Consider the following 25,551-nt stretch of genomic DNA (forward strand, 5'->3'; position numbering starts at 1 on the left):
TTTCTCAGTTTCTGTCATCACTGGGGTGGGAGTGTGTGTACTTTGCTATGTTGTGTTGAGTACAAGAACTATGACGTTCCTTATTATGGAGTTTGTGTAGTTACATATCATCAAATGCTTTTAGGTAGAACTAAAAAAAACAGTAAATTCTGTGCTACCGTGATGACATTTCAGAACACTAGCCCACTCTAGTGGAAGTGAACAGTTAAGAAGAAAGGGGAAGTATTTAATCATGCACTAAAGTAAAAGTCGTAATACATCTGTGTAGAAATACTCTGCTGCGCTTAAAAAATAAAAGTACAAACTGATTAGCATCAAAGGTCAAGAACTCACTATGTATCCATAAAGAATAATACGATTTAAAACCCCAAACCTAAAATGCATACTAGAGTTCTGAGAATGAAATGTGGATTGTGTGGAGTGTTTTGTGGTTCCCGCTCTTTGGCCTCACGGTTCTGCTGTGGCCCAGAGTGTTCTCATGAAACCTGCTGTTATACACCGGGCAAATCAGGCTATGAGCATGTTCATGCTACAGCTGGCAAGTCAATGTCCCAATCCCAGTGTCCCCCTTTCCCTCCCTACACTTTACACCCTAACCCCTGTGTGTGTCCTCTAAACCGTAGGCCCTGAACCCTCAGAGTAGACCTACGGGGGATTTCTTAGGACACACCAAGCTCCTCTCTCTCCTTTCTCTCTCTCTCCTTCTATATTAATTCACATCTCATTAATGCACATCGCTAATTCAGCTTCTTCCCTGGAGGGTTATCAATTATACTGCAAGTTCGGCATTAAGGGTTGAATATATCGATTTTTGTATTAATTAGATGTATAGAAGTCAGAGTATAAAGAGCTACAGGAAAGCGTAGCATCGAAAATGGTCAAAGTGGTATTCTCTATAATGTGCTCAGTGAAATTGAAAATGTGATGGGATTGTCACTATTGACAGATGATGGGGTAAATTGGAAGATGGGAAGAACAGCACAGAGGCATTTTGAAAGGTAAAAGAATGGTCATATAAATAGGGTTTTCAATTTTGAGTAGTAAAGACAATGTTCTTTACAAGGATACAAATTGGCGGTGAAGTAAAACTAAAACTATAAAATCATGAACTATTGTTTGTGGTTTGATGAAAGGATCACATATATATTAATAAAGTAGAGGATAAATGTAAAAAGGTTGGCAGACGGCTGCGCTGACTTTGGACTTTGGTGTGACGCAATGCATCAACACCAGCAGATGACTTGGCTCAGATAACAGGGTTTTTAAGTACTGAAATAAATTGACTTCGATTATATTCTAATTCATTGAGATGCACTTTTAAGTACTAACTAGACATCGTAATCCGGACTCCACACCAGCGGGTGGCGGTATTTATTAGCCAACCGCCAATGAACCTTAGGAAGCGTAAGAAGAAGAAGACAAAGCGCGGAACCATTGCCTCTGCTAGTGTTGTCAACGGACGGTTTACGCAGTTACACACCGGAAAGTTTCCCTTGACTGTCTAGCGCGTAATGGGTCGCGGTGTTGTGTAGCTGAAAGTGCTCCCGGTAGAGTTTTCCCTCAGACATCCACCTGGAGCCCGGGGCTGGTCGCAGGATGTTCTCCGGGCTGCCCGAGCTGGGCATCTCCAACGGGGAGGACCTGAAGGAGACGCTCACCAACTGCACGGAGCCGCTGAAAGCCATCGACCAGTTCCAGGTACCGGGACCACGATGTTAGGGAGGACTCCTGCTGCTCTGTGTTCTGAATAGTGTTGGTACAAAGCCTCTTTACCAATACCGGTTATTTAGACTAGTAACGATAGATGAATACGCTGAAAGAGACAAAAGATCCACTCAGCAGCAGCAACATCGGCTTCCTGTTTCACAATAAAAGCATCCTATACGAAGTGGAATAACGTTTTCAAAGCTATTTTCCAGACTTACAAAATAAATCGACACGATAAACGGACTACTCGTATATCCCCTTTCTAGTCTTCTGGTTGATGCCAGAGAGGAGGAGGAGGAGGAGGAGAGGGGTCGAGTCGAGTCTTGACGAACATGAATGCATTAATTGCTTTCTCCAGAGGGACTTACCTTTGTTTTGGGAGATCTAAATTAGTTGTGATTTGAAAGTTAAATGCGAATCGAGTACCACCCCCTGTGGACTTTACGTTAACGGACAGCAGGAAAAGGACACTTTCAAAGGGACTGAAACGGTTTGGGGGACTAAAAATGATTTAAAATGATGAAAACGTGTCATCCAACAGTGAAGAAAGTCTAAAGTTCTTCAAAGAAAAGTATTTTGAGATTGAATATAGTTTTGACTCCGTTCTATTATTATATTTTTCGAATAGAATATATATTTTCATTTTTCACGTTTTGTAATTCGCTGTATTATATTTTTCCGTGGCAGATTTTATATTTTCAGATTCAAACACGCATTTAAAAAAACAATTTTAAAAATGTAATTTCATGTATTAAGCCTAGTTTATGCATCTGCCTTTTCAGAGAGACGCAAGGACACGCAGACGCAAGAGCCCCCTGCGTGCCTTTTCAGCCCTCCTTGCGTTCTTGCGCGCGTCGACCCATTTTTGAGTGACGGCGAGTGCGAAAAGTGGTCGGTGGCAGGTTCCTTTCTCAGAACGGCAGGTGCCGGTGGCAGGTTCCTATAATATCATAGGAAAGTGCCTTCACATTTAGCGACCTGCCGTTCATATCATAGGAAGGTGCCGACAGATCTTGCGACCTGCCTATTGGATGATGGGAACATGGCAATAATCAGAGAGGCATGGCAACGCTAAAACAATAGTGGGAAATGTGTATCGAAAGAAAGAAATACAACGAGAACCCAGTGACGGCTAGTGGTCGGGCGAACAGTTTGGCCGGACTGGGGGTCGGGGGGGGGGGGTAGTAGTCAATCCGCGGGTGCTCTGTCCACTGGCTTCGGTCGGTCATCAAAACGTTGCTCAAATAACCCGTTTGACTCATTAAATATGGAATCCCTTTGTGTCTAAAGCCTCGCATTAAGACACACATCACTTTATTTAAGACGCTGCGTTACTTGCAAGTCGCTGTGATCTGCTAGATTGTCAATAAAATGAGTAAAAACATGTACGCCAAACCCACGGTCACAAAGATACTCATTTGCTGTTATATGGTATTTGCATGTTGCTAAATACCCAACTGAGATCGGCTTATGCCGTTCTGAAAAAGGATCCGACCACCGCAAATTACTACCGACCACGCAACCTACCGTTATGCCAAAGGAACCTGCCACTGACCACTTTTGCTAACTACATCCTTTCCGGGGTCTCACATTTCCGGTTTCATAGCACAAAACCGTCGGTTTGTCGGTCGAGGGGTGAACAAAGTTGTGGAGAAAAATAGGGGACAAATATGTCAGGCGATAAAAAGCAGCAGTGTGAATGCACGGGGCAATAAAGTCTATGATAAATAAATAAACAAACTAACGACTTCCACACACAAAGACGTGACTCTCGAGGTCGTCTTTGAAAAACGTTACTCCACCTGTTCTGGCGGTGAATTGCTCTGCAACACACGCAAGACTTTTAGAACCATGGATTGAAACGAGTGCGTCGACACGACTGCATGCAAAGCGCCAGCCTTTAGGCTTCACAAGGCTTTGTTGCTCTACTCTGTTGATGAAGCCAGAATCGCTTCTGGAGGTGGTTCTTTCTTTACGGAGGACTGTATGTTATATAGAAAAGGGGGTTTCATGTTCCTTTACTATTGATTGATGCTTCAGATGGAAAATGGCATCCTGCTGCCCACCCTGCAGTCTGCTCTTCCCTTCCTCGATCTACACGGAACCCCTCGGCTGGAGTTCCACCAGTCCGTCTTCGATGAGCTTCGGGAAAAGCTGATGGAGCGAGTTGCCACCATTGCGGAGGGCAAGGACGAGGACAGGTGAGTCATTGGTTGTTCTGATCTCGAGTGATGGTAATGAACCAGCTCGGACACGACTATTCGTGTATGCTCTGTTCTCTTACAGATATGGGAAGCTTGAAGAGCTGCTGGAGAAGAGCTTTCCTCTTGTCAAAATGCCATCCATTCAGCCGGTGGTGATGCGGGTGCTGAAGCATCTACCCAAGGTGAGTGTCTTTAGAAGTCGTAACTTGTAGCCTATCATTTGCGGCAAAAAAACATCTCATGCATGTCAAGACACTTTTGATAAAAAGCACGCCCCATAAAAATTCAAATCGTAGTGTTATTTGTGCTGCACACACAGCCAGCATGTGTTCACCACCTTGCACTCCTCAACCAGGATAAGACAGTGACTCCCTAAATGAGCAGTAAGAGCTTTTGATTATCAGGTTTACTTGGTTCCCCTGGAGTAACTACCAGTGTGTGCTGACGACGGCAAAGTTATGACCCCCGGTGGGTCAGTTAGGGCAGGCAAAAAAAAAAAAATGACATCAGGACTTGACGTGCATTGATTTTGAACAATGCCCCCGTGGGGCATCAGTAGAATTTACAGGAAAACATTATGCTTTGAAGAAAATTGAGCGCGCCCCAACGTGGGAACAGGCTCCGGGGCACTTGCGTTGGAAGAGAGTCAGGTAGTAGACCGGGAGGTGACCGGGTCTGGGCGTTGGAAGCCCCAGTGGCTTTGCAAATCTACCCCTTAATGTTCATCACACGCTCCCTTCTGCAGGTCCCAGAGAAGAAGCTGAAGATGGTGATGGCTGACAAGGAGCTGTACAAGGTGTGTGCAGTGGAGGTGAAGAGGCAGATCTGGCAGGACAACCAGGCTCTGTTCGGGGACGAAGTGTCCCCTCTGCTGAAGCAGTACATCGTGGAGAAAGAAGCCGCTCTGTTCAGCAGCGACCTCTCTATCCTGCACAACTTCTTCAGTCTGTCTCCCAAAGCGCGACGCCAAGGCGAGGTGAGTTTGTCACATCAAAATGTCCAGTAAACTTCAAGTAATGTCTTTGAGACGCTCTGGGTAAAAGACGCTGTTGGTGTACCAGGTGGTCCTAAAGCTGACACAGATGATTGGAAAGAACGTGAAGCTGTACGACATGGTGCTGCAGTTCTTAAGAACACTCTTCCTACGAACACGAAATGTTCACTACTGCACCCTAAGAGCAGAGCTGCTGATGTCGCTTCATGACCTGGACATAAGTGAGATCTGCTCTGTGGACCCCTGCCATAAGGTGAGGACACAACCGGTGCTGGTCAAACACCAAAGTACACAAGTGTACCACTGAAGAGCCCCAAAACCTGTGTTTTCTCTGTTGTGTGCGCCACAGTTCACCTGGTGTCTGGACGCCTGCATCCGCGAGAAGTTTGTGGATGGCAAGCGAGCCCGAGAGCTGCAAGGTTTCCTGGATGGGGTGAAGAAAGGACAAGAGCAAGTCCTCGGGTAACACGAGAGGGCTGGGTTCTTCAGCAGAGCTGTTCATCTCTGATAAATGGATGAATACAACTAGGGCTGCAACTACAAATTGATTATTAAGTGTTGGCAACGAATTTCATCATTGATTCGTTGTGTCGCGCGATTATTGCGTCACTCAACGGGTTGCGGAGATGTGGGCGGAGCAAATAAAAAGCTGAGCTGACGTAGAGGAAAGAGCAGCCAGCAGCGCCGGCAGCTGTTGTGAGTCACATGACGCAGGCAGAGAAGTCTGTTTGACTTAAGTCGTCCAAGGTGTGCGAGCATTTGACATTGAATAAACTTTTTTTTTAAAGTGTGTCAATGGCAAAATTTGCAAAGTCAACGTAACACGGCACAGGAACACCACATTGTCCCTTTTTGACTTTGACTTGAGGAACGTAAGGAGCCTACTTGTCATCCAGCTGAACATGCTAGCGTTAGCTCGCTAATAACCGCAGTAAAGCAGTTATTAAGAGTAAAGACGCGTTTTTATTGGTCCATTCATTTTTCAATCCGTTGTCATGTATATATTTTGTGCTTTGTCCCATTTTGATTATTTTTGAATATATTTGTGTGTTGTACTTTAAGGCCATTTTAAATTCATCTCATATCACTTTGCTATTTTTAGCTGTACTTAGACGTGGTGTATACATTTACTTGCACTACAATGATGGTAATAATTTAATGAATAAGTTTCAAGTGAACATGAGGGTGTTTGTGAGTGTGTCTGAGTGTGAGAGTTTGAGGATGCGCGCCTGTGAGTAGTGTAGAGAACAAGTTCTGACGTTAAAACAAATCCTGTTGAATTTTCTGATTTGTATTTTTCTGTTTTTTATAAATTATTATGTTCAGAAAGTCCACAAACAGGTTTTGCTGCTTGAAGTATTTTTTCAACATGAAGTTGCAGTTCTATTTTAGAATAAAGGGTGGAAACTAAAGGTTTTTGTAAATTTAATTTAATTTTGATGCTTTTTTCTATCCGATTTAATTGAAAAAATAATCAACCCATTAACCGATTTTCAAAATAACCGTTAGTTGCAGCCCTAAATAAAACTTTCTGTGAATTCCAGGGACCTATCCATGATCCTCTGTGACCCATTTGCCTGTAACACCCTGGTTCTGAGTATCATGAGGAACCTGCAGGAACTGCTGAGTCAGGACACGTTACCCAGGGTGAGCATACTGTGCGTGAGGACACAGGTGTCCCTTTGCACCACCATGCTGTCACAGATGGATAGTGACAGGGATGCTGTGGTGGTATTATTATCTTCACCTCTCCATTTTATGTATTCACATTTGTGGATTATTAGTTTTTCTAATCACAGCGACTGTGAATTCTAAAAGAGAGAGCTCTTTTCAGGCCAGCTATTTGAGTTTTTACTGTATTGCCCCCGCCTCCCATGCTCACACACACAATTGTAAATGGTTCTGTTGTATGTGCTTTTGAACAGGAGAGTCCAGATCTGATGCTGTTGCTGAGGATGCTGTCACTGGGTCAAGGGGCGTGGGACATGATCGACAGCCAGGTCTTTAAAGAGCCTCGTCTGGTACGTCCAGTGAACCCTTGTGGCAAACGCCTTCTGCTTTGGTTCATCGACTCATAAAGGGATCTTCTTGTGTGGACACTGTCAGGACTCGGAGGTGGTGACCCGTTTCCTGCCTGCCATGATGTCAGTGGTTGTTGATGATCACACCTTCAACGTGGAACAGAAGCTTCCCAGTGAGGAGAAGAGCTCGTTGTCGTACCCCAGCAGCCTGCCGGAGGCTTTCAGCAGGTAGACTACTGCTGGAGAGAGGAGCACAACAGAGGCCGTAATAATTGATGAATGAAATCCCTTGCAAACTCTTGATGTTCAAAATGTATTGATTTGTTGTTGCAGCCCTAGTCCTGTCCCCCCATTCCCGTAGAGAGGGAATAAACCACAAGTCATTTAAATTAATAACCAGTGAAGGCATGGAGATGTAGAAAAAAGGTAAACAAAGAGGACAGCACATGTGTTTTTGGAGCGTCATAGCGTTTGAGGTTTAGGTGTGACACTGAGGGGTCAGGGCTTATATTTTAAGGGGGACTCCGATGGGTCAGGGTGTAGGGGGGACACTGGGATTGGGACATTGACTTCCCAGCTGTAGCATGAACATGCTCATAGCCTGATTGGCGGGTGTATAACAGCAGCTTTCATGAGAACACTTCTTTTGGGCCACAGCAGAACCGTGAGCCGCCCCGCAGAAGGATAACGCCACCACAAACTGCCCTCTTAATAGTGTCCTTCAATTCCATGACATGTTTCCCCTTTTTCTTCTGAATGATGCCGTCCCTCAGGTTCCTGCAGGACAACAGAGTGGCCTGTGAAATGGGTCTTTACTACGTGCTCCACATTGCCAAGCTGAGGAACAAGAACGCCCTGCAGAGGTTACTCCCCGCCCTCGGTGAGTATCGCACATTAAATGTATTTTCATCTTTGTTCCAGAAGCTGTTTCCTTGGTTAATGATAGACATTTAAAGCGTTTGATGAAGGTTGACACGATGCTCTGATGCTGTCAGTCAGTTTGACACTTTTACTAATAAGACTCCAGTAGGAATAACTTGACTTGTGTCTCCACTGTTCCCCTTAGTGGATACCTACAATGACATGGCCTTTGGGGACATATTCCTGCACCTGCTGACTGGACACCTCACCCTACTCTCTGATGAGTTTGGATCAGAAGACTTTTGTTCAGTTGTCTTCGATGGGTTCCTGCTGACTTCTTTTTCCAGGTGAGCTGATTCTTGCCGAGACGATGGTGTGACTAACCATGGCCAAACATACACACAGCACAACGCCACATTAAGGCTTCATGTCCGCCGTGTCCCCTGACCGATTTGAGCTTTTGTTCAAAAATATCTTCCAGTAAAGAGAACGTCCACAGACATGCCCTCCGGATGATGCTGCATCTGCATCACAAAGTGCTGCCGTCATACATGGAAACGTTGATGAAGACTCTTGAACCTCCAAAACAGGTTGGCTTCATTTTTACATTCAGTCTGTGTAGAATCAGGAAGATAGCTCTGGATCCATTGTCCCAATGCCAGAAGGTTTGGTAATACTTCATATACATCAGACAAATATAATACTTGATAGATCCCTTGTTGGCATCTGTCTACTCCTGCAAGGAAGGAACAAGTTGGAAGTTGGGAAAAGTAACATGGTATTGTCCACAACGAATTATTAAAATCTTTAGCAGAACCTCCCTGTGGTTGAAATAAGAGCCACTAAACGAGCTTCGTGGTCAATGAGTGCTGATTGTTTCCTCGTTATAATAAGAATCTCTAGCAAGAAACCCACCAGCCTGATCATGTGAACATAAAGGAAAGAAGAAATGATTCTGGCGGTAAATGTGGGGGAAATACGTTTTAACTTGATGGTTGCACAGATATTAAGTTATCAACTTATTTATTTATTATAACTCGACTTTAGTTTTTTTTGTTTTTTGCACATTCACCTGCAGTGACTAACAAAACGTATGTTTAAAGGACTGTGAGCCAGAAATCTGAATTTAAGAAGCAAAAATGAAACCCAACATCCCACAGGTGTGTGCCTCCATCTCAAGGATGATCAGTGAAAACAGGATGCACCTGAGCTCAATTTCGACTGGCAAAGGCTGTGAATACTTATTTTCTTGCTATATTTATGTTATTTATTTTAGATTTGCAAAAAGTATGGGGTGTTGTGAGTAGAACTTTGAGGAAAAAATGAATGTTTTGACTTCATCAATGGGAAGCAACATATGTGGACAACTCAAGGGTTGAAAAACGTTTAATTAAAATTAATCAGCTAAAGTTGATCCAATTCTAAACATCCACACAGGATCTCAGACTGACGGATATATTATCCATCCAGGCATAAACACACTGTGGCCACATGTGAGCGTTTGGATGGCGGGTTCAATGTACTTACCCTTTGTGTGTGATGCTGTGTCTGGTGACCACAGAGCAGCGAGCCAGTGAAGGAGCTTTACACTCAGCTGACGGAGAAACTGGAGGGGCAGAAGAAGAGCCCACCACCACCAGATGAAGCTCCATCCTTGGACCTGGGGCTGCACCCGGTGACTGTCCCCACTACTGCCTCCACCCCGACCACGCCTCTCTGAGGACCAGCGGAGTTCTCCATCGGTCACTGACAGTAAATAAAACAACCGTTTGGCTCGTATTGTAAAACGTTTTACATTATTATTATTTGCTCTGTGATTTTTCACGGTTTATGTTCTCTAGGTTTTTGTGTCCGAGAGGCTCTTGCCGCTCTGCCATAATTTTTTCTAAACTTTGTTCCATCGTTTTTCAGAAAATACATGCTCTTCATATGTAGTTTGGCTGTAAGGTGTGAGTTGTGCCGGGGTACAACAAACCATGTAAATAAATGATTATTTAGAAATGCAAAGTGGTGTCTGTTTTTTTTCTTTTGTATCTCAACAACCGCAAAAGTGTTTCGTCAGTTGGTAAGAAACACTTGATCAAAATATCTGGTGTCTATAGAACTCGATGGCAAATGACTTCCCAGCAGCCATACATGTAGGCAGTGTGGAAGAAGACCTGCTTATGGCTGAAATGTGTCTGTCTTTGCTTAAGGGAGCAACCCATCATGCATAGCGTTGTGCCATTAAAATGACAATGCCAGTGAAATTTTGATCATATAAAAGATCAATGCGTTACATTGAACAGATCGATAGAATTACTTTCTTTTGAATTGATATTGCTCATATGAAGCAGAATTCTGTATGTGTAGTTAATCTTGTGAGGTAAACCGCTTCACGCATTAATGAAACGCTGATGCAGGTCAAGTATTTTCACATGCTAGATCCGTGTGTAGGATCTAGCACGTAATGTGTGTAGGAGGTCAGTGCTGAGGACTTTGGGGAAGGAGGGGCAAAATTAGACGATAGTTAGACTGCTGCATGTTTTTCAGCACCTGAAAAAACTAGTGTGTTCTCCATTAGGCAATGCATGACAGCTACTGTAGTGTAGCTGTCATGCATTGCCTGCCCCACGTTGAAGTGTCCCTGAGCAAGACCCTCAACCCAACTGCTGCCTGGGCGCCCTTGCCGTAGCACACTGCTCCCACTATGTGGGATGGGGTCAAATGCAGAGAATAACTTTCCCCAAGGGGATTAATGGAAGGATACTTTTCTACTCTGGCGTCAGCCGCTCTGGTACCGCTAACCCCGCTAAAGACAATCTCTGCCACTCCTCCACAGCTGAGAATTTGAACTTTACCCTTTCATTCTACTAAGCAAATATTTAGAAAAAATACCACCTATTTGCCCACCCACTTCAGTCATGGCTTGTCTCCCGGCCCTCCGCCACTCCTCTGTCATCAATTCCTCCCATCTAGTGACTCTGTCCCGTGCTCCCTCAAACTAGCCTCGGTCACACCTATCCTCACGCAGCCTGGCCATGACCCTGAAACCACCATCATATGGAGGCCCATCTCCTATCGTCCTTTTCTTTCTGAAATACCGAAGCCCAATATTAACAAACAAAACCCAGCTGTGCTTAAAACCAGCTATATTAACCATTTCCATCTGGATTCAACACAGAACAGAAACGACCTCCGCCCCCTCCTCAGCTGACTATTCTATTAACATACCAATACTACCTGATCTCATCGCAGCCATCCAAACCATCCAACCTTCTGTTATCCACTCCTGGTTCAAATCCTACCTCTATACTGCAATCAGATCATTAGAATCAACCGTTTCAAGTCAAACATAGTCTCTCAATGTGGTATTCAGGCCCCTCCTCTTCTTCCTCTACTTTTTGGGCCTTGGCAACATCATACACAACCATGGTCTCCATTTCAACTGCTATGCTGACAACACCCAGGGGTACATCTCCCCTAAACCCATCATCCGCACAAACCTACTCACTATCACTATTACAAATCTGACATCCAATCCCTGAGCAAGTCCCTATTAGCCACAAAGAAATGCCCTTGTTGAGTGCTTTAATAGGAACCTCAAGTCTATGCCAAGAGAAATGGTGACTGACTCTGGGTCAGACTGCACGCATTTCCACTTTTTTGTATACGCCTTAGAGGGTTTTACAGTCTAACCACCATCAAATAGAACCACCGTCACAACTGTTGTGGAATATTTCAATAAAACTGTTTGGGAGAAGAGAATGAATTCTTTCAATGTTTATCTAATTAAAAAACAGAGTCTTGATGAATGATCAAAGTTGCAAAAAGTCCATTTATTGCTTGCTAGCAGGAGGCCAAATACACCAGCACGTATCACAGTGCTCTGTGGAGATGGCGTCTCCGAGCAGTAAAAACGCTGAGTTTGTGCACACATAGGAAGGCCATCCTCAGTGGCAGGTACGAGAAGTTGCAAACCAAGTCGAGATAAGAACCAAGGTTAAGATGAGGGTAACACACACTGCTCCTTTGTACGAGCGCCTGTGAGAGCAAGTTAACTCCCTTTTTCAGACACAGCTGCATATGGAAACCTTAAATCTTTTCTGCTTTTGCACATCAGGGTCAAACACAGACACTTGAGACACGGGTTTAGCACAAGACAATGTTATAGAACATATTTTTACCATTACACAACCTCCATCAGATAGAACAACCATCCAGAGAAACCTGTGAGTAGAAAAAGCACAAATACTCCAGGTAAGAAGGGGTTCTGTGACGGCGTTAATGAGACATGTGGGCTGCAGCCGAAACTGAGCACAACGAGCAAGAGCGAGCAGGAGATGTAGGGAGGGAAAGCATCTCTAGTTGCTAAGTTAAATTACTTTAGCTTATGTTAGCAGAACGGAACAACCTGTAAACAACTTTTGGATTAAGTCAAAAGTTGCCAAATGAGGGAGAGATCTATAAGTGTGTAAACGTATAGCAGATTATCAGTACGTAGCCAAATGTTATCTTGTGAAATGTCATTTGGTTGTTTGAAGAGATGGTTTCACTGCAACTTAAACTAGTTGTTAGGGAATTAAGTTCAACTTTATCCCAAACTTTAAGCAGCTTACAATACATTGTAGCAGTTGACTATTATCAATTGAAATTCAATCTTTTATTCTCTAAGCATTGGAGTTGTGTGTTTAGACATTATTTAGGCTACAGATGGCTTCAAAAAATGTAAAAAATAAACGCTTCTTGTGACAATAATCATGGTAAAAAATGTGTGAAATCCCTTTTTGCAAACACAAATGAAATCTTTTGTTAACAAATGCTTTTCCGTCCACTAGAGCGTGCTGAGTTAAAAGTCGATCGGACACAGTAACCTGGTTTGTCTCATTATTGATACATTTTCATAAGTAGGCTACCATTATTAGCAGTAGTTTTATCTTTGTGTCCACGTCCACTTTCAGATGTCTTATGTTTTCAGGTTGGTTTCTCAAAAGGGTAAATGTATGCTCAAACAAGGTGCAGTGATGTTATCAAACGTTATCTGGGATCCTCAAAGGTTACATTCAACATATAGAAAACTTCTGATTAAAAAAACAGAATGCTCCACGTCGGACGTTCGTTTCATTACATCAACTTAATTATGTAAAATATTAGTTTCCTAGGAACTTTTCTTAAAATTAGAAATGACCTGAGTCATCGATGCTTCATTCACTTGTTATCTTTGACACTTTGCTGACGTCACGCCAGGGCGGGGACAGCGAGCGGTGAATGCGCATGTTGTTTGTGCGCTCAGGTGATCTTTAGGGATTTCTGCTGTGATCGTGGAAAACATGGGCAAACTTCAAGAGTTTGAGATCACATTTGACCAAAAAAAAGAGGTTTACACCCCGGGCGAGTCCATCTCTGGAGCCGTGACATTCAAACTGGACGAGGCGCTGCAGTGTAAAGGTGAGAGCGCATGCTGTTACACGCGCACCGCGCACCTGGGGAGAAAAGGTTGTCGAAGCTAAACAAGGAAGTGAGTGTTGAACCTGGATGAGGGCTTTCCTAGGCTTTCCTACAGCTAAAGCTTTCATCTAAGAAAGGCATCGCGTATTCATCATCATTTTAAATGGTCATTTTGGTCTGTAATGTGGGAGAAATGTCTCAGCCATAAACCACACACTTACTGGGAACGATTTCTAAGCTGTGCATTACATACACACTTGTCAAAAATGAGATCATTTTAGGGGCAATAGTTCGACCATTTTATATTGATCTAAAAAATATTGAATGTTGTCATGCGTAATTCTTTCTTGAGTGTACTGCAGCACTTTAGTAAGTGTTGTTCCTCCGTGAGGCTCACGTGGTCTGTTAGTGAGCTCAGACAATGTTTTTTTCTTAAGGTGATTCCACTCATTTCAAATCTACGGCCCTCCATCCACAGTCAAGCTGTTTGCTATGTTTCCACATGTTACTGTGCGAGTCCATTTGGCCAGATTATGAAGTGATACATGAGACCATTGTCACAGTAATTGGTTGATTCGATGGAAGCATCTCGTCTGTGTTGAGGACTTTCTGTCTGGCTTGGTTACATTCTTCAGGTAGAGCCGGTTCGACTGTCGCGTCACAGATTCAACAAACTCCCTCCCCATGCAAGAGTTTCAATCCATGATGGCAAATATTGACATGTCATTCCAAATCAAAAGTGACAGATGTTTCAGTCATCGTGGGTTACTTGATGTTATTTGTTATTGCGCACACACACACACACACACACACACACACACAAGAGGTGGGAGGAAGTAATGTCGTCGAGCAGTTGCTGGACCAATGGCACGTAAATGGGAAGGACCCAGCTATAGGGAGTCCTTTACCTTATGTATGTCCATTTCATACGATGTTGATGGCATCTACGCATAAGTAAAGAGTGTTCAGTGCAAAATAAGAAAATAACACGGTATGCATTTTGGTTTAAAATGAAGTAAAAAGGGTTCAATGACACTGTATGAGAATACAATATACTATATATCATACACTCCCTTTGCTCAAGGACTATTTGCAATGCAAATACACATTTAAGTACTTTTGATGTAGGTTTGATCAATAGGGGATGAATGCAGCAAACTATCAAGGTGTTACAAGTTACACTTTGTATCACGGAGCATCGCATCGGGACACATGTGATGTGTATCTTATTGTGAGGTATACATGTGTGTATATGAACATGTATTGTCGTAGGTCTGTCCATTTATTCCTGGTTTGATTTTACTTCCCATGCTTCCCTAACCATACGTAACCATACACTCCCAAGTTAGATGTAACAGTTTATTTTTGTTACTTCCGTGTTTGCAAATGTGTCACGCCATCATGCACAAAGCAAAAGTAGAATTGATTTTGTGATTGCTGGGAAGAGCTGGAGTTGCCTGCTCAGAGCCCCAATCCATCATCAGTAGTAGTCTCTGGATCCAGGGGAACATTCCTTTTTAAATTACTATGGAGTGTGGCGTTCATCTTCAATCCATGAAAACAAGAAAAAGGTGTTGCTAACCAGTGTTTCCCCTACCATTACATCAGGAGTGAGCCGCCCCCCCCACCCTGAAATTACCCCCCACTGAAAAAGTCTGAAATTAAAAAGAAAAATAGCGCTATGTTTCAGTATGCGTACCAGTGAGCAACTCTCTTCTTCCCCACCTCTTGCTCTGTGCTTTGGTGTAACACACTTTCCAAGAGAGACAATTATTGTTGGCTTTTGAAAAGGGTTTCACACTTAAAACTTGTGCATTTTTTATTTACAGCCGTCAAAATAAACTGCAACGGTTTCTGTGGTGTCACAAGTAAGGTAAATGACACGGCATGGACCGCGGAGGAACAGTACTTCAACAGCACCGTCTCTGTTGCAGATAAAGGTACGCCCAACAACCAAACTGATCGCGCTATCTATCCAAGAGCTTGATCCATCTGCTATTAATAAGTGCTGTTTGTCACATCAGAACAGTTCACATAGGGGGCCAGTCAGTGTCCAGTCACCGATGACATTATTCAGGCCAACTGAGCCATTTGCCTGTGAGTCTATTTACCACAAGAAAGTTCATAATACACAAAAGAAAAAACACACAAACACATTGAAAAACCTATTTTATGTCAACAAAGCAATAGTTTTCCACAATTTAAAGTTTAAAAAGACAGGCAAGGTTCCCATTAGCCACAGTGTGCGGCGCAGGCAGCCTGGAGGCATGTTGTCATGGTGGGAAACAGCAGGGTGATTGTTACTGCTTCCACTGACAATGTCTCTTTGTCTCTTGCAGGAACCCTGAAACAGGGAAAACATACCTTTCCCTTTAAGTTTCTCATACCAGGTAAGTGAACGAGTGATGGGATGAACACTGGTGTCTGCACATTCTTTCCTATGTTTGTGTGTATTTTGACATGTCCTGGCATGTTGATGTTTACCCTTCTTATGGTTAAATAGCAGAGAGGAAGGGGCTTTAGTCCATCATTTACTGGGGCTTATGAGTGTTCTGTGGAATATTGTACTGATGGTAACCAAACTAACTTATTATGAGACAGTACCTTAAATTTGACAATATTAGACATTTGTGCAGATATCAACTACCACACATTCCAATTGCAATATTTAAGAGCTGGGCCCTGTTCCCTGTACGTGGCTAACTAACATTTTCAGGATAGGATTATATAGGTCAGGGTTGGGGGGTTCCACAAATCAAGTTAGCCATAGCAACACCATAGCAACACATCCAAAAAGCTGAACCTGCTCCGGCGCCGGCCAATTTAAGTCAACCTCTACAGACTTCTGTGGGGTACCGATGTTGTGGACGTGACCTGTTGTCGTCGCCATCATATGCAGATAAAGCCGATGCCTCTGCAGGGACAGCTGGAGGCAGTGGACAAGTGTTGGGGTTTGGGTTAGAAACTCCACCTTGTTTGTTTTCGGGGGCTCTTATCACTGCAAACTGTCGGAGGTGGTCCTTCTGCTTCTTTTTTGCCAAAGTTGAAATATTCCAACGTTGGCAAAAGTTTTGGGAAATAGTGGTTATTTCTATTTATTTTTTTCCATGGTGGATAGCGGAAGTGATAACTGTCTTTAGGGAGCCAAGGCGATAAACCACACACCCTCTCGGGTGTGTAAAGCGTTCGCTTTTGGTGTAAACGCAGCAGTAGAAGGTTCTGGCTATGACTCCATTGGAAGAGATGAGAATCCCGTGAACCATTTGCCTTTCACTGGAGAGAGAAAATGATCGTTAAGCAGAGAGATTTGTGAAATGAATGTATTCCCACAGACACGTCACTATTTGAGTGTTTGCCTGTGTGAAGTAGATCCCAAGAATTGCTTTGTTGAATGCAAAGTTGTCACAATTGAACTGAAAAGAAACGCCTCGCCACTGTGATACCAAACAAAGTTGAAAATCTACTATTGAGATAAATTGGGAGAACTTTGACATTGGTATTGTTTATGTTTTTAAGAATTTGTTCCAGATTTTTTTCCTGGATGATTTACCCCTAAAACACCTCTATTATTGCCAAGTGTCATTACTGTTACAAAAAGTGCTTTTTGAAAGCACTTGTTGACATGACCTTTTTATTTTAGCCTTTTTATTTTAGAGTCATTTAGAGAACTATTGAAAATAATCTCCTTTGTTATTTATTTAAAAGAAATGAAAGGTGTGCCACAACCAACACTACCCGTCACCTAATGACCACAGCTCCACTTCCTTATTCCAGTGCAGTCTGTAACCGCAGTGCCTGTTGGCATCAGCAATGTTTGACTCTTTTACAACAATTTATTCGTTTTGAGTCCTTTTTTTGGTCACAATTGGTTTAAGAGTATGACACTGATAAGTGGGATCAGAAGAAAACATTCTGTGTCCTTTGGTAATAAGATTGATTCCCCTCAAAAACAGTTATACAAACTTGTCAAATGAGTTTTTTTTATCAATAACCCTTTTTATGATGTCAGGCATTTTTTGCTCATTGATGGACATCATGATTCTTGGACCAGAGTACGCTTCAATCCATTGCCTCTTGCCATTGGTAACTCCGTTTGTTTAGCCTTTCCTTTATTGTGATAAGTTACACCACAGAAACTCAAAAGCAACCTAACTGGTCCTTTGTGCGTGTGTGCGCGTGCGTGCGTCTGTGTGTGTGCGTGCGTACACGACATGTGGTCCTGATGGGACATTCCTTTATATCGACTGTGCGTGTGTGCTATTTACGTGTTAGCATAGACAAACAAATGAGGTAATCTGGCATTCATCAGTGCCTAGCCTCTTATTGACAGCGCCGCACGTAACTGATGACTGCATAATATCAGTATGTTTAAAAAATCCTTTTATATAACAGTACACATTACATAATATGTATATTAGATATATAGATCTTTATATATATTAACAACTATGTTAGTTTTTCTAATTACTTTTGAGCCTCTGAAAATGGGGAGGACTGTGTCAAAATGGCTGTAATTCCTAAACGGGTGGTGTTTTATTAAAATGTATTGAATTAAAGCTGAAAGTCTTCACACTCAAATGTATGGACATGGCAGATTTTTATGTGACTTATTGCATAAGATTCCAAATGATGAGAAGGCTCCAGGTAAATCTAAAGCAGTGCAAATACTTCATTCTGTATTTCACCATGATAACACTAATACATATTTGATTTCTTTCGCACAGAATCTGCTCCAACATCTTTTGAAGGCAGCTATGGTAGGATCGTTTACAGAGTGAGAGCCTTTATTGACACACCGCGGTTTGTCAAGGACTACAACACAGAGAAAGCTTTCTATCTAATACGCTTTCTAAACCTGAATGAATTGCCAGACATATGGGTAAGACATGGATGTGTGAACATAGACAATCTGTGACTGATTAGACTTATACACAATACGAATCCAGGTCTTCTGAGTTAATAAACGTACCACCAACATGTTAATCTCATTTCTAAACTGAGATAAATGTGAAATCACAATTCAGTCATTGATCTGTCAGAACCTTTATGTAGTCGGATTGTCCGATGCGTTTGAGCCCTAAGAATGTGGGATGGAAAGATCCCTGTATGTCACTGTTAATATTAATAATAATAACACAGACCATCATTGTCAACTTCAATAGCAACAATCAACACAACTCAAGTGGCTTGATAATGTGTCTTCACCTTCTCCATGGTTGCTTAATTTGCTTAACATATAGTTAAAGTGACCTGTAAAGTTATCTCACAAATGCATTAGTATTTTATTTCTCAGGCAAGCAAACTGTTAAATAGTCACTACTACTTGAGGCAGGTGGACAATGTTACCTAACTTCCAGGTCATGACCCACCAACACGTCTGAAATCCCCTTGTAGATTCTGTGTTTTGACGCCTATCCAAGCCTTCCCCCATCCTTTCTCAAATTGACCCCAGTAATTAAATACAAAAAATAACAAATGGTTTTGACATTTTTATCAATTTTAAATTTTAAATAAATGTTAAATAAATGTTAAACAAATGTTAACAAAATCCTCAGGTATGTCTTGATGTGTTATTATATTGTATACGTTATTGTCATATCTATGATCTGAATCAAGTTTTCAATTCCTTGTTTAATCCATCTGTTGTCATATTGAACATACGGAACAAATGTTATCCTAAAAGTTTCATTGAGGACTGTTTTTGTTGGATGCATATTGAAAAAGTAACTAGCATAGAAATACTACTGATTTGGCATATTTTGTTCTTCATAACTGTTATGCTTGTTATATTGAGTTTAACTGTGATATTGCAGTAGAAGAGGAGTTGTGACTCTGTTTAACTATAAAAGCACACAGCTCACTTGCAACATTACAGTAAATTAGGGCTTGTTGACCAAAGAGCTTCTTTCTGATTGATTCAAATATCAGGCATTGACTTGTGCCTCCAGTCTGTAAGCTAAGCCATGATAACCATGTCTAGAGTCCAGATCTGTGCTATTTCTATATTGTCCACTACCTGGTAATATACCATATCGAAGAAAACCACTTGGCCTGTTTAAGCAAACACAAATCCATGTCAGCGGGTTAAAAGGCCCTTCTTCATGCAGGGAACCTGCTCATCAGCAGTAAAGCAGCAGTTCACCTACATGCTGGTGAAGACGGGCACAGTGGACCTGAAGGCCCAGTGCGACAGGAAGGGTTACACCCCAGACCAGATCATCCAGGTGTTGGTCAACATTCACAACCAGTCTGGGAAGACCACAGGCAACGTGGCAGCCAGCCTCATGCAGGTAAACGCTTTGGTTCTGACTGATCCTGTGATGGGCATGTGAAGTTCCTGCTTTTCCCTATCTCGGCCCTTTGTGTTTTTAGTATCATTTCTTTGTACTCCAATTTGTGAATCTTCATGTGCTTTCAGAGAGTTACCTACGAGACCAAGAGGCCTACCCATGATGTGAAAACGATTGTAGAAGTGGCGGGTGGTGTGGTAAAGGCTGGCAAGGAGTTGGAGTGGAAAGAGCAGATTATTGTTCCGCCTCTCCCTCGGTCCTCCCTGGCTGGCTGTGATCTTATTAAGATTGAATACTATGTCAAAGTAAGATATGCTTGAAATACTGACACTGAAATTATCCCTGACATTTTCAGTTCTCAATCGCAGAGCACGAAAAATGCCCTGCCTTGTCATCTCGGGTCTGATACACTGAGACTGTAACCCATCCTTAGAAAGGGTTTTATTGACAATCGTTCCAAATAACAAGGACAACAGTGTCCAAAAGGTGCAGGAGAATGGTAGTGCTCCTCTTGTGCTCGGTCTTCGGGTGTGCAGCGGGTTTAACAACGATCTTGGGCTTCCAGGATGTGCGGGCTGAGCGTCAGGCGCTGGTGTCTGAAGATAAAGCAAGAGGTGTTAGAACAAGTCTCTCCCACTCGCGCAGGAGACGGACCTCTTTTGGTGTGAGCCTGCCGCTTAAATGGGGTTTGGTTAAGTGGCACCAGCTGCCGGCGCCCAACCCGCGATTGGGGTGCAGCCGGTTTCCTTAGCGCCTGATTGCTGGCATCAGGTGACTCACCACAACATCTAGAGATGGAAATGTTTGTCCATTCTTGGCAAAAAGCTGAAGCTCAGTCTGCTTAGATGGAGACCATCCATGAACATCAATTTTCAGATATTGCCATATATTCTGGATTGGGTGTGGGCTTTGACTGGGCCATTTTAGAAGATTAACATCTTCGATCTAAACCATTCCATTGTAGCTCTGTATGTTCAGGGTCATTGTCCTGCTGGAAGATGAACCTCTGCCCCAGTCTCAAGTCATCTGCAGAATGCATCATATTTTCTTCAAGGATTGTCCATCAATCATTCCCTCAATTCTGACTAGTTTCCCTGTACCCACTGAAGAGAAAGTATTGGGTTTCCTCCACATTCCAACGTTATCGTTATTTAAATAGTTTCCTATTTTTGTGCATTCAATATTTTTTTAAAGTAAGAAATCTGCACAGATATTTTATTTACGTGTATTGATTATTCATTTACAGGAGGGGGTCAGTAGATATGGCTTCAATGTCTAACTAACTAACAGACGAAGCTGCTAGCAAACCCTTCGAGCATTCAATGCCTCAGGCATGCTTCCTTTAAACATATAGCTACAGAATTTTTATTCACAAGCTTAGTGAAACTGCTCTATGTGATTCCTTGTAGACGTTTATTGTTTATTCTAACCCTAACAATAACCCTATCAAGATTTGCCACTCTGAAACATTTACATACTGAATTTTGGCGCCTTTTGGTTTCTTTAGAATAAGAGTAGGTCGTGGGTCAACGTTCTGTATTCCTCAACAACATATAACATCCTCTTTTCCTCTGATCAGGTCAGTCTAAAGTCTCCAGACGTCATGTTGACATTACCCATCCACATCGGGAACGTCTCACTAGATGAAAAACTGCACCCTTCCAAACAAGCAGATCCTCCCTCCTCTGCAGCAGCTGAAGATACACAAGCATCAACCCCCAACATCTCCCCCACTCTGCCCCCACGCCCTGCCCCGAAACCTGCTCCCCGTCACAGGATGTCCTCTCATAACTCCCCCAGCGCTCCTCCAGCTGAGGGCCACCAGGGAGCCGAGGGCGGCACTCAATTGAATGACGTCTTCCCCAACAAGAGGCAGTCTCAGCTGGTGTCACCCAACGCTTTCAGCTATGCTCCCGGCCTCTTTTTCGCCCAGAACCAGCAGCACAACGGGCCTGGCACTGTACCCAGTGGGCCACCAGGAACCACAGCACCGTACCCCCCTGAGAACGGTCCCAGCTCAATGCCAACACCACTCATCCTGCCTCCAGATTACAGCACCTCATCTTATCCCCAAGGTCAGTTGGCAGCCCGCAAGCACATTCTCCATGTGGACTGCATGACGCTGTTTGTAGAGAAGAACAAGGCTGCAACGTAAGCCTAGTTTATGCTTCTTGTGTGTCTCTTGTGCCTTTTCACCCCTCCTTGCGTGCGTTGACCCATTTTTCTAGACTAGCGTCAAAAGCTACGCAAGACTCACGCAGCCTGCAAGACTGTGATTGGTCTGCTAACTACATCCTTTCCAAAGTCTTTTTTTTTTTTTTACGAGAGAATGAATCCGATTAAAGAGCTTTTGTCGGAAGAAATAAGGATGCGCGGATGGCCTCTGATTCGTGGAGGGAGATCTCCACAAACGTCGGTTTGCCGGTCGAGGGGAACAAAGTTGTGGAGGAAAATACGGGACACATTTGTCCCGTATTTTCGGGGGGAAAAAAGCAGCAGTGGCAATGCACGGGGCAATAAAGTCTATGATAAATAAATAAACCAACCAACGACTTCCACACACGAAGACGTGACTCTCTAGGTCGTCTTCAACAAAACACGTTACTCCACCTGTTGTTCTGGCGGTGAATTGCTTTGCAACACGCGCAAGCCTTTTAAAACCATGCATTGAAACAAGTGCGTCGACACGAAGCCTGCGCAGAAGCATGCGCCAGCCTTTAGGGCTGATTTTAACACGCCTGTATTTCCCACAATGTATGTTGGTAATCCTTTTGTTAGTGATTCTTTCTGGATCCTGACAGAAATAACATTTGCATACTGTTATTCATTTGAGGTCATAGGCAACATTTCATTGTAAGATGGTCTTTATCAGGGACTCTCTTTTTCCCCCCTATGCAAACCCTGACTTAACTTTAACTTTCTGACAGTCATTTTCTCTGGGATGGAAGTCCAGATCAGTTAAGAGTTTACCAAAATGCTTACATATGCCTGCTTTGAGGCATTAATTTGCTCTACGTTGCCTCCCAGGCTACGTATAAGTTGCCGTACCACATTGATGAAGGTTGGGTTTGGCCAACAATCAACTGTCATCAAGCCGAGCATCATTTTCAATTCCATGTGCTGAACATAATGAGTGAAACATTTACATTATCATAGACATATAACTTTGAGAAAGTGTACTAGTACAAGTAGTGGCTAAGTGCCAGACTAAAAGGGTATTTTTAAGTTTTCTCTCCTCCCCTTAGGTCGTCCAGCAGGCCCTTCTAAAGGCTGAGCGGTCTCGGGCTCCAGACCTTAGGAACAAGTAAAAGGCCACTATCAGATGACCTGAGGGATCTAGTTGGTACACATCTCAAAAGCAGTTCAGTCATTGGTAGACTAATAAAACAATCTTAAATTCTATTGTTAGACCAACACACATTACTCAGTGCTGGTATAAAATGTATTGCCAATTCAACTTCTTAGGGAAAAACGTATGCATATGTCCTGTTAATATTGTGATAGAAGCAGAAGCGCATATGATCAGTAGAAGTTGTTGCTCATTAGGCTCATACCGCTGTGAGCATCTGGTGTGGAAAATGTGATCCGTAACTGTTTGTGTAATGACCAGCTGATGGTGACTGTCTGTTCCAGATGCTCCTCCTTCTTATAACGACAGCTGCAACTTGTGAAGTGGAAGAAGAACCAGCGACCTCTCACCTCTACGCTGGCCTGTCATTGTAAGAGGACAAGACAGGAATCGTAATGTAACCTGGTGTGATGATGTTATTTCAGGTGCAGGTTTAAAGCTTTTCTAAATGTAGGTGAATCAGCATTTTGAATTGACCAGGACCTCTAAGGGCTTGGTGAACAATTCCTTCACTTATCCATAGGGCGCGTTCTCTCTTTCAAACCTGCCTCAGTCAATCAACTGTCAGTCCATTTTTGTATACTTTTGGCACTTTGAAAAAATTGAGTAATATACGGAATTTGAGAGGCAGTTATTACAGCAACAAGACGGTTTTTAGAAGGGGGTTATTTAGTAATCACTTAGATGGCATCTGTGATGTCTAAACGTTTAAATTTTTGTTTTTACAAAAAAGTTGTGTAATACAACCATATCTCATCTCAAATATATGTGTGTATGATATACCTTTTGTGAAAAGTCAAATAAGAAATTAAGATGTGTGTTATTATCATCTCCATTCTTGATTTGAGTATTGAAGACTGGATTAAACATTTTTTATATGGCTTTGATCAGTAGTTTTTTAATTTTATGGTGATAATAAACTATAGATATTGCTCCATTTATTTTTGTAAGAATATCATGCATGGCCCTGCTTGGAGAATGATGCTTTTGTATTCTTTCCCTGCTGAATGTACGTTGGCTCTTGGCGCAAGAGATCCTGTCTGTCTCGTTTTCTTATTTTAGTAGTTAACAGAAATGCAATATCACTGTTATTTGAGGTTTTCTTTGGCAATTCTTGATGTGTAATTTAATCATATTTTAAAATATTTTTTCAAGTTAAATCCTTTAAGAAAAAACACATTTTATTTATTTACTCTCAAGTTTTTCTTTTGCTGTCTGGAATACAATAAAGCTGCTCAAATCACTTATGTCAACCAGTGTCTCATATTTCCGACAAGAGGCCGTTCCATTTCCACACAATTCTGCCTTCTGATGCTGTTTAAGTTTACACTTTTGTTTGTAACGGATGGAACTTAACTGATTGAGACTGCATATTAGTAGCATGTCTGTAACTAACTGTTAACCTACTTGATTGCGATAATACTGGAATGGCCAAACCTTGAGACAGTTTGCTACCGTCTGACTTAGGTAGCGTCCACATGGTGATGGAGGCGCTCCCATGGTTTCACACTAGTTTTGGAAAGGGATGAGTGAGAGAGGGGTTTCTAATTGGCTGCAATCTGCAGCCTCACTACTGGAGGCCACCAATATGTTCCTTTTCTTTTTACCCGCAAGGGTTTAGAGACCTTCACATTTTCTTCAGGGTCCAGTGTTCATTTCTAAAGCCTCGCATTAAGACACACGTCACTTTATTTAAGACGCTGCGCTACTTGCAAGTCGCTGTGTTGTGCCAAATTCTCAATAAAGTTCGATCTAAATATTTACGGCAATTTAAATTGCCGTAAATATTTTGACCGTAGTCAAATTTAAATTTGACTATTTAAGTCACGGAATGTCATTTTAGGACTTTTTCAGACCAGAAGTTAGTTATTTCAGCAACAATTTTGTTGGCAGTTTGTCAACATTCATCCTACTTAATAATCAGCTCCAGGATGTCCAGAGATGTGAGGTCTTGTTAACGGGACCGTCAGACCTCTCCACACCATCATCATCATCTTAGCCCGCAGAGAGCAGCCTGTCAAGTCTTCTGTGAAATGCTCCGCTGGTATTCACGTCTCCGTAACGGTTATACATGAGATATACCTACCGTATAACTAGGCTTGAGTGTTCAGAACCTTTAATGGAGTCTGTTCGTTCACCGGTAACGTTGTCTGAGGGCAGAGTTTAGATTCATAACTTTAAGCTGAACTTTAACGTCTTGTCTCCACAGTGAGTCTTGGTAGTGTGTATCATTGTGCATTAAAACTATCAATGTTTGGATTAAAGTACATCTGAGAAGATCCGGACCGTCAATGAGACTGAGATGAGATTTAGAGATAAACACCATGAGGTGAATGACTATTGATGTAGAGACACAGATGAGATTCAGATACATTTAATTTAATCTATAGTGATGTTTGTGGATTTAACCAGACGAGGACCATCACACTGATTATCGTCCTATTGATGTTTGAGTAACAAGGAGACAAATGGTAGGTGTGAATGTAGCCCTATCCAGTAAAATATTTATTGATTCCTGTTGCATCATCAGCTCTACTTCCACTGCTGCCGTTGCCTAGCAACCTGCTACGCTTGATAGTAAAAGCCTTAAAAATACAGAGAAGATTATCTTCTTCTTATTTATTTAATTTAGGAAGATATGTATCATCCAGAGCATGACATATTTCAGGCTAAGAGAAGATCATTTTTCGGTTATTTT

The 25,551-nt window shown here is 42.5% G+C and overlaps 2 protein-coding genes across 4 annotated transcripts; both read left to right on the plus strand.

Moving 5' to 3' along the window:
* The first annotated feature begins 1,414 nt into the window (after positions 1–1,414).
* On the plus strand, positions 1,415–9,794 carry nelfb (negative elongation factor complex member B). Its single transcript, XM_040196263.2, has 13 exons — positions 1,415–1,698; positions 3,748–3,908; positions 3,994–4,093; positions 4,657–4,887; positions 4,973–5,158; positions 5,255–5,367; positions 6,450–6,552; positions 6,831–6,926; positions 7,012–7,154; positions 7,700–7,806; positions 7,993–8,134; positions 8,269–8,377; positions 9,349–9,794. Exons 1-13 carry the CDS (start codon positions 1,597–1,599, stop codon positions 9,505–9,507), a joined length of 1,752 nt encoding a protein of 583 aa, XP_040052197.1. The 5' UTR covers positions 1,415–1,596; the 3' UTR covers positions 9,508–9,794.
* A 3,178-nt stretch (positions 9,795–12,972) lies between these two features.
* On the plus strand, positions 12,973–24,096 carry arrdc1a (arrestin domain containing 1a). Of its 3 annotated transcripts, XR_013452068.1 has the most exons (9): positions 12,979–13,214; positions 15,044–15,154; positions 15,554–15,604; positions 17,939–18,093; positions 19,322–19,504; positions 19,633–19,809; positions 21,084–21,579; positions 22,750–22,847; positions 23,138–24,096. XR_013452068.1 is itself a non-coding variant. In XM_040196540.2 (8 exons), the coding sequence occupies exons 1-8, from the start codon at positions 13,097–13,099 to the stop codon at positions 23,173–23,175; spliced, it is 1,329 nt and encodes a 442-aa protein (XP_040052474.1). In that variant the 5' UTR covers positions 12,973–13,096; the 3' UTR covers positions 23,176–24,096. The 3 variants fall into 3 exon arrangements, 2 of the variants coding, with proteins under 2 accessions (XP_040052474.1, XP_077943449.1); XM_040196540.2 differs by lacking the exon at positions 22,750–22,847 and having other exon boundaries at positions 12,973–13,214; XM_078087323.1 differs by lacking the exons at positions 22,750–22,847; positions 23,138–24,096 and adding an exon at positions 21,968–22,088 and having other exon boundaries at positions 21,084–21,702.
* Positions 24,097–25,551: the final 1,455 nt, after the last annotated feature.

This window comes from Gasterosteus aculeatus, chromosome 13, assembly GCF_964276395.1.
Source record: "Gasterosteus aculeatus chromosome 13, fGasAcu3.hap1.1, whole genome shotgun sequence".
Taxonomy (NCBI): Eukaryota; Metazoa; Chordata; class Actinopteri; order Perciformes; family Gasterosteidae; genus Gasterosteus; species Gasterosteus aculeatus.

Bases quoted from the DNA above. Each gene is read 5' to 3' on its own strand.
- nelfb (XM_040196263.2), top strand. From the start codon at position 1,597: ATGTTCTCCGGGCTGCCCGAGCTGGGCATCTCCAACGGGGAGGACCTG. The intron at 5,368-6,449 runs GTAACACGAGAG...TGTGAATTCCAG, and splicing joins GGACAAGAGCAAGTCCTCGG to GGACCTATCCATGATCCTCT. The intron at 8,378-9,348 runs GTTGGCTTCATT...TGGTGACCACAG, and splicing joins CTCTTGAACCTCCAAAACAG to AGCAGCGAGCCAGTGAAGGA.
- arrdc1a (XM_078087323.1), top strand. From the start codon at position 13,097: ATGGGCAAACTTCAAGAGTTTGAGATCACATTTGACCAAAAAAAAGAG. The intron at 13,215-15,043 runs GTGAGAGCGCAT...TTTTATTTACAG, and splicing joins CGAGGCGCTGCAGTGTAAAG to CCGTCAAAATAAACTGCAAC. The intron at 15,155-15,553 runs GTACGCCCAACA...TGTCTCTTGCAG, and splicing joins CGTCTCTGTTGCAGATAAAG to GAACCCTGAAACAGGGAAAA.